Source organism: Leguminivora glycinivorella, chromosome Z, assembly GCF_023078275.1.
Source record: "Leguminivora glycinivorella isolate SPB_JAAS2020 chromosome Z, LegGlyc_1.1, whole genome shotgun sequence".
In the NCBI taxonomy this organism is placed as follows: Eukaryota; Metazoa; Arthropoda; class Insecta; order Lepidoptera; family Tortricidae; genus Leguminivora; species Leguminivora glycinivorella.
In genome coordinates, this window is record NC_062998.1 from 38430146 (window position 1) to 38439329 (window position 9184).

Below are 9184 nucleotides of genomic sequence, written 5' to 3' on the forward strand. Positions count from 1 at the left end.
AAGTTATAGAGAATTTTATAAACTTTCAAAGTGTAGTAAACCAAAATTTCGTATGAAATATGAGCACATAGTTTTTGAAATATGAGCAAAAAACCAAAAAATGGGACCTTTTTCATCCCCCCCTCTTCGAGCTCACGTCCAAAGTCCGAGGACTTTCAGTATGTATGTCTCCTGACTACCCCTAACAACATCCGGTAGTGAAACTTTCTGCTTTCGGCCATTCCACCTAGACCCCCCTTTTGAGCATTCATTGACTGATCTATAAGTTTTTATTTCTAAGATTTTAGTACAAGTGTTTTTAGTGTACCTAAGTTTTTGCTATGTTGTTGTTTGTTAAAATAAATAAGTCCCGTTTGACGAATGTCTAACTTAAGGCTCCTTCTAGACTCCTTAGTCTAGAATTTGAAGGATGTCTAACTGGACGAATTAAGAATTTGACAAAGGTCTAACTTGACGAATCAAGTATCTGGCGAATCTCTTACACCAATCAAGAATTTGACGAGTATCTAATTTGACGAATATCTGTGAAATCGTTAAGAAAAACCAACAAATTTGTCCACACAATTTGATCAGCACCAGTCGTGCAGCAAGCGAATACTCATCACAAGGGTAAAAATCCAAGTCCAATCAATCTGCTCATCCATTGTTGTAAATTCAACAGTCAGGCTAATTGGGTAATCATGTAAATTATACTGTAGTACCTATCACTTTGCTACAACTAGTTAATGATAGGACGTCGGAATTTTAACTCGATATTTAATCAGAAAAACAGGCATTGTATTTCTGATAAACGGATAACCTTCGTGATTACGTTTTCCATGATAAGATGGCAAAAATATTTAAGCTAATAAAGAAGATAAGGAATAATAATTACTTTGTAGCGCGAAGATATATTACGCTTTGACAAATGAAGCTAGAACAAACATTTTGAAAAAGAACGAGACTTATGGAAACCTCTACAATAACCATGAATTTGGTGGTGGAAAACTGTTTGTGTTATTAAAGCTGGTGTTCAATATTTCGCAAATCCAAACAACACAGTCTACTCGTAAGATAGTTCTTATTATGCTTAAAGAAAGACAACTACATGATTTGAAAATTTTAATTTTAAAAGTTTACATTTTGACCAGACGATTCATTATTAACAAAAACAAATAAAATAGAACAATATAAATTATTAATATTACAATGAAAAACAAGATAATTACAAGTACTAAAACCGTTTCAATATGAATTAATGTATTTTACCACATATCCCCATAAAAAATATGAAAATACTAAATAATAATAGGTACCCAGATGAATACAGATAGGCCCTTGGTTATTAGCACTGATAAAATTGTGTAGCACCATTAAACATTAGTTGGTAATATTTACAAATTGGCATGGTATTTTTTGAAAGGGGCTAAGCCAGCTTCAATCTTGCTGCCTAGATCCGGGTGAACTTGGGTAAAGATCTTGATAGCCCTTTCTTGGATGAAAGCCGCGGCATCCTTCAGATTGCCTACAACGTTCGAGATGGTACGCTGCTTTTCAGCATCATCAAAGACCTGTTTGTAGAGAACTGTCGCTTGAGAGAAGTTATCTTCGGTTTGGCCACTATCATAGCGGTCGACATCTCCAGTCAAGTTGTATCTAGGTTGCAGACGCTGAGCGCGAGGACACTCTTGTGGCCCAGAGAATGAATTTGGGAAATAATTCGGGCAACCCTCCTGGTTGGCAATAGCTTGAGGTCCATCGCGTTGGTAGTTTGAAACAGTGACACGGTACGGACAGTTAACAGGAATCTGCAAGAAGTTGGCCCCCAAGCGATGGCGGTGGGTGTCGCTGTATGAGAACAAACGGCCTTGCAACATCTTGTCGGGTGACGGCTCTATTCCCGGGACCAAATTACTCGGGCTAAAGGCCAATTGCTCTACCTCAGCGAAATAGTTTTTCGGATTCCTATCCAATACCAGCTTACCCACTGGGATCAATGGGTACTCCGCATGAGGCCAGATCTTGGTCAAATCAAATGGATTGAATTTGCAATTTTCTGCCTGCGCCATGGTCATGACTTGAATGTATAATGTCCATGACGGGAAGTCGCCCTTTCCAATTGCATTGTACAGATCTCTGATAGAATAATCAGGGTCGGACGATGCCAATTCCGCGGCTTTAACGACGGGCAAGTTCTTTATTCCTTGATTGGTCTTATAATGGAATTTCACCCAGTGAGCTACTCCTTGAGCATTTACCAGTTTGAAGGTGTGAGAGCCATATCCATTCATGTGTCTGTATCCATCGGGAATTCCACGGTCACCAAATAGGTACAAAACCTGATGAATTGATTCTGGCCTGAGAGTCAAGAAATCCCAAAACATGTCTGGATCCTTTAGGTGGGTTGCGGGGTTACGTTTCTGGGTATGGATAAAACTAGGAAACAGAGTAGGATCTCTAATGAAGAAGATAGGAGTGTTGTTTCCTACTAAATCCCAGTTGCCGTCATCTGTGTAAAACTTGACGGCAAATCCTCTAGGATCACGAACAGTATCGGCCGAACCGCTTTCACCGCCGACAGTGGAGAATCGGACTGCAATAGGAGTCCTCTTTCCAATAGTTTCAAACACTTTAGCAGCGGTGTATTTGCTTATGTCATGGGTGACCTCCAAATAACCAAACGCGCCGGCACCTTTGGCGTGTACCACGCGTTCCGGAATACGCTCCCTGTCAAAAGAAGACATCTCATCCAAGAAGTTAACATCTTGTAAGAGGGCAGGTCCATTTTTACCAACAGTTTGGATCGCAGTCTTCACTCCAACAGGGTTTCCAGATTTGGTAGTAATGAAACCAGGCGAATCCTGAAAATACAAAAAATAGAATTAAGTTCAGATGAATTTTTGGGTGATACAAAACAGACGTTTTTGTAACGAGAACTATTGATGATTTCATTGGGACAGATTATTTTTTAAGGGGAAGGGGTTTCTTAGGCCGATAGTCCACTATCATAATTATGTTTGTCATAGAAATATGATCATAGGCAACATGCCGTCCTTTTTCTTCACTTTGGAGAAAAAGGGAGGCATACAGACCTATTATCATATTTTTTATTATAAACATGTGATAGTGGACTATCGGCTTTAGGGTTGGTCTAATAAGCATATCGCATATTCAAACCCCGACTCGTACCAATGTGAACATGAGTATTTTTCAATTGGGATGAGTGACACTTGAAGAAAATCCGAATTACGCATACATACTATATTCGCAACATATTCCGACGACCGGTCTGGCTCAGTCGGTAGTGACCCTGCCTGCTGAGCCGCGGTCCCAGGTTCGAATCCCGGTAAGGGCATTTATTTGTGTGATGAGCACAGATATTTGTTCCTGAGTCATGGATGTTTTCTATGTATATAAGTATGTATTTATCTATTTAAGTATGTATATCGTCACTTAGCACCTTATAGTACAAGCTTTGCTTAGTTTGGGGCTAAGTTGATCTGTGTAAGATGTCCCCCAATATTTATTTATTTTATTTATTTATTTTTAGAAAATAGAATTATCGGTATCATTAAATAAATTAAAATATTATTATTTTGACGTAACGCAATGTTATGAAACAGAACATACTTAGAGGTGGATGTTACGCGTTTTCAAAATAATCTGCGAACTTATGCGTAATTCGGAATTTTTCAAGTTTCATACAGCTCATCCCAATTGTAAAATACTATAAACAACAAACATTATAAAATTAAGTTAAAAGGGTCATACAATCGCTTAGCACATTCAATGCGATGGTATCGGCATTTTAGGTATCGGGTACAGGCCGTACAGGGTACAAAGTACACAACTTAAGTAATTACACTAATGCAAGGACACGTAATGTACCTAAGTAGTAATATTTGAATAGTCCTGTGTACATAACCGATTTAACAAAAATATTGTCTAAATGTGTCTATGTCTACCAGAATCATAATTAATATTTTGTCAAATAAAAATGATTTTGATAACATTAATTCGAGATAAAACGGCTAAAGGTCGTCCAAATTGACTTGAAGCAAGATACGGGAGCGGAGGAGCCAAGAAACAAAGACGGTTAAATTCTTAATCAGTAGTACCTATTTACTTAACGACTTCGATTATTATAAAATATGTATAGACTTATAAATATGTATACGACTTTTACTCAATAAATAAGAAAATATTCAACCTGTAATCAAAAATAGCAAATAAAACAAAACTTGTAAATATTAATAATAATATGTGAGGATTGTTGTTTTGATGATGTTAATAGATTTTAGTATCGTCGAGATAACTTAATAACAAACGCAATACGTGCGTAGGAACTGTTATCTTGCTATAATTCTTAATTCCATACTAATGAGATTGTTTATGAACTTACTTTAAGAGTTTTCTTGTAGTTGACCAGCTGGTCTGTGGCCGGGTCCCTTGATGCCATGTTCAGAAGTTTTATTTGTACCTTGTTCGGTGAAAAACGGAGCGGCACACTGGACGCGTCCTGTGAGCACAAATACCGCACTTCTACTCGCGCGAGCCCCTTATATAGAGTTTGTGCCGATAAACAACTATCACGCCAAACGAGTGCAACCGGTGACCGATTCAACGCACACTAGAATAGGTACCTATTGAAGCGTTCGATATGTTTTACAAATAACACGCGATAAAGAATACTGATCACTTTTATTAACTTGATAAAAATTTGTCAATAACACTCGGTAACACAAAGTGTGATAAAAACAGTCTCAAATAAACAAGTTTAAGCCGCTGGTGATGTGACGTCACTGAACTCACTGAGTTCGTGCCGTCAGTGGCTCAGTGCCGAAAGCGCAGCTATAAACACATTCAGCCGGCTAGCCCCCTCCCGCTCTAGCGCCGCCGCCGCCGGCCCGCCTCAACCGGTCGCACCGGCTTCATGCATTAATGCAATATTGCCAACATAAAAACACACCCATAATACTCGTACCCATGCCGAAACTCTCGCCAAGAAGTACAATTATATTATTTAGTCCAGAATACGCTGATTTAGCAGTTTTTGCAAAGTTGGTAGTTCAGAGGATTGAACACTGAAACTTGTTAAGGGGTCTGTCCTTTTCCTTTAAAAATCAATAAGAAAGAGATTGAAGGGAAACACAATTAATACAATTATGAGTTGTGGTGGAAAAGTTGAATTTTAAGCGTTGCAAGAGACTCAAGCTCATGTTAAAACAATACTTGCCACAATATGAAAAATTGTTACCATAGATACCGACTGTAAAAAAATATATTAGGTATTTCTCGTGAATGGATTTAGTAGGTAGGTACTGTAAAATATTTCGATAAAAATAAACTACATCAGTATTCGCATTCAACGCATACAATGCTATTTATGTAGGTACAAACCGGAGAACCTAAACATAATAACAAAAAATAAAACCGCCTTCAAAAAAAGTATTCGCATTCAACGCATACAATGCTATTTATGTAGGTACAAACCGGAGAACCTAAACATAATAACAAAAAATAAAACCGCCTTCAAAAAAAGCGTGTTACAAAATACGGAGAAACTAAAAAGCCAAAAATAATAAACCTTCGAATTCAGATTTCTTATCAGATTGCAATAATCTAAACATCCAAATTATAAACAAATCAATTAATTTTGTAGTCGGTACCAGACCTGTTCGTCGCCTTGCTATTTCCTGTTTGCCCCACCCAACCATACGCAGGCTGGCCCCGACTCCAAAAATAATTGATTTGTTTATAATTTGGATGTTTAGATTACTGCAATCTGATAAGAAATCTGAATTCGAAGGTTTATTATTTTTGGCTTTTTAGTTTCTCCGTATTTTGTAACACGCTTTTTTTGAAGGCGGTTTTATTTTTTGTTAAAAAGTTAATTTATTTGTTGATTTTTAGTGGTTCCTAGTGATATTATATGTATCAGTCCGAATATATGTACAGTAGTGAAAGAATTATCCTTTAACTCCTAACCATTGAGGAGTTGACCTTCCATCATCAGCTCAGCCACATAAAATTATTACCATCAGGCGTAAATACTGGTGTACCTTTGAAAAAAACACTAAAAACATTACATGTGCCTATAACATTTGAAGAGTTCCCTCGATTTCTCCAAGATCCCATCATCAGACCCCGACTTGGTGCCAATGGGACCATCTCGGGGTTATACCCATTCGATCAAAAAAAAATTTTTGAAAATCGGTCCACGATTCTCGGAGATATCGAGTAACATACATACAAAAAAAAATAATAATAAAAAAAAAAACATTCAGTCGAATTGAGAACCTCCTCCTTTTTTGAAGTCGGTTAAAAAGAAAACATGTTTGGAGATGTAGGTATACTTGTAAACATGGATCTACTATAGTAACCTACTACTATAATAACGGAATGTATTCATGATTTTCCTAATCAAAGTGCTTGATATACATAAGTAATTTAATTACATAATTGTGTCAGCAAAACCCACCCACCATCTCACTTTGTCGCTTGACATACGGACGCTTTGACAGATTATTCGTAAAAACGACACTAGGTAATCTCATCCCTGCTGTAAGCGAAAAAATGGGACCTTTGACACAATCTTTAAAAGAAGAGGGACCAATAGCTGCTAGCAATAAGGTAGACTAAATGCTCCAAAATTCTAGTGGATCTACAAGTAGAATCTTCAAATCTTGAGTTAGCGGGGTAATAAGGCACAAGCAGTGACATAAACTTTACTTCTGTTTAACAACATTCGATATTACAAGTATTATGACAAAAATTACCACTAAAAAGTCAAAGACGAAATAAACAAACAACCAAAAAAAATGTACCTATAAATTGGTATTTTGTGAATAAAGAACGATTTTATATGCGAGTAAGGTACAGCGGGGCAAATCTCGACTGCAATCTTACAAATCTTACAATGTTTGCAGTATTAAATGTGTCGCTTAACTTCAAACCTGGGTAAATCCATTCTGCTTTAAGGTTGAATATACAAAAAATATACTATGATCTGAAAGATAATCAACCTTATAGCAGAATGGATTTACCCAGTTTTGAAGTTAAGTGACACAAATAGAGTGTCCACCACCGGTTATAATTATATGGTAGGCGTGGTCAGTGGATACATGTAGAACTCAACATCATAGTGTAATAATGGAAAAAATGGATTAGTTACAATTGCCCCCAGCTGTATCTTATGTGAAAAACAATGATGTAAAGCTAAAAAAGAAAATGATTAGGTATTTAAAATTAACTTAACATGGTATGGTAATATGTACTATGTACTAAGCTCTTTCTTATACCTATAAGGGACGACGAAATAAAAATGGGCTACTTAACTAATTAATTTATATAGTCCTGGCAGGCAATCATGGTCGCGTGATAAACGATAAAACGTCAGGCCGTCCTTTTCGCACTATTTGTAAGTGCGATGGGACGGCCTGAGGTTTTATCGTTTATCACGCGACCATGATTGCCTGCCTGTTTTTCACACAATTGCGCTTATCACGCGATTGCTATTATTATGTATTGTATATTTTATCCTATCAAAAAGAATATGAAATCTTGTCTTGACACAAGTAATTTACTGTTGGCAATTACATAATTAGTTAATTACGTACATAATTAGCCATTAGTAGATTGTGTATTACTTAAGTAGTATTAAACTGACTTTTCCATATGATCTAGGTGCAAGTATCAAATTTAATACTACAGAGTTGAAAGGTAAATAATAAAATAAATTTGTATTTTACTTTTCAATTCATATATTATACAGGGTGTAACAAAAATAGTGGTGATCCCTTTAAGGGCGTATTCAGTATCGTATTCTCATCAGGAAAAGTAGAAGAAAATTTTTTTTTCGCGAAAAAAATTTTTACCTTTGTATGGCGGTTCGGCCGATTCTCGCGGCCCGGCCCATACAAAAATGAAAATTTTTTTCGCGAAAAAAAATTTTTCTTCTACTTTTTCCTGATCAGAATACGATACTGAATACGCCCTTAAACGGATCACCACCATTTTTGTTACACTCTGTAAATAGCCTAGCCTAAGAGTTATAATAAATAAAGAGAAAAAAATTTGTTATAATACAGCCGATGTGTCCACAGCTACCTAGATTCAATATAAACTTTATACTTAGTAAACTATAAACAAAAATTAAAGTAGGTATAAACTCTCTTTACTATTTTCTAAAATCGCAGTTTGCTGCCAGTATTACAAAAGTCTTGACAAAACAAATACAATGCAAATGTTTAGCTACGTAATTTATAATTACATTTCGAACGTATTCTGAGTAATATTGTTAATCAAGGGACGAATGGCCGTCCACTATTGAGGTTATAACTCTATCTACTTTTAATTTCGAAAACGAGGAAAGTAGAGGTACACATAAAAAAACATCACTACTATCTGAATGAAAACCTCACTATATCATCAAACATCATTATTAGTGCGTTTTCACATTATCCGATCCGAAATCGGATGTAGGACCGATATCCCATACATTACAGGCGCCATCTTGGATTTTTTTTCCACTGAAATCCTTCCGACATCCGATATCGGAACGAATAATATGAAAACGGACTTACGCCGTGGCTTGCGTGGGCGACGGTCGCGCGATGGTCGCGCGACGGCGATGCGACGCATACGAAATCAAACCTTATCGATATGGAAGTATGAGACGCGACGGCGACGGTCGCGCGACCGTCGCCCACGCAAGACACGTCGTTAGGGTGTTGCTCATTTTATCAGTTGTAATTTTTTTCAGAATTTTTCGTTACATTTTTGAAATTGAAAATTTTGATTTTCATTACAAATTATTTTTTTTTTCAGAAAATCATAGTTGATTAAATTAACTGCAAATTAATTTTCCTACATCCGGACATTCAATGTAATAATTCTCATTAAGTCGCTAATACGAGATGTCATTGCTCTTACTTGACAAGCAGACAAGTGACTGTGCTGTATGTATCTATGTGTATATTGCTGGCAATTAAATCTTTGTTAGAAAGCACAGTATAATAAAGAGTACTATCGTATAGTATGGCCACTCCCGCTCCCCGCTGAAAGTGCCGCCTACCCCCTCTCGGTTACCTCACAGTTACCGCCTGTCAAAAACGCGAACTGTCGACCTGTCATATCTCACTCATACAAGCATGGTACGCGTTCACCTACCTACACGAGCTTAGAATGTGTGCTAGGAACGCGC

General features: G+C 36.9%; 1 protein-coding gene across 1 annotated transcript; it reads right to left on the reverse strand.

Moving 5' to 3' along the window:
• Positions 1-1088: 1088 nt before the first annotated feature.
• On the reverse strand, positions 1089-4604 carry LOC125241812 (catalase). The gene is made up of 2 exons (XM_048150456.1): positions 4382-4604; positions 1089-2840 (listed from the first exon to the last, which is right to left on the reverse strand). Exons 1-2 carry the CDS (start codon positions 4436-4438, stop codon positions 1374-1376), a joined length of 1524 nt encoding a protein of 507 aa, XP_048006413.1. The 5' UTR covers positions 4439-4604; the 3' UTR covers positions 1089-1373.
• Positions 4605-9184: the final 4580 nt, after the last annotated feature.

Bases quoted from the DNA above. Each gene is read 5' to 3' on its own strand.
- LOC125241812 (XM_048150456.1), bottom strand. From the start codon at position 4,438: ATGGCATCAAGGGACCCGGCCACAGACCAGCTGGTCAACTACAAGAAA. The intron at 2,841-4,381 runs GTAAGTTCATAA...TTGTATTTTCAG, and splicing joins ACTACAAGAAAACTCTTAAA to GATTCGCCTGGTTTCATTAC.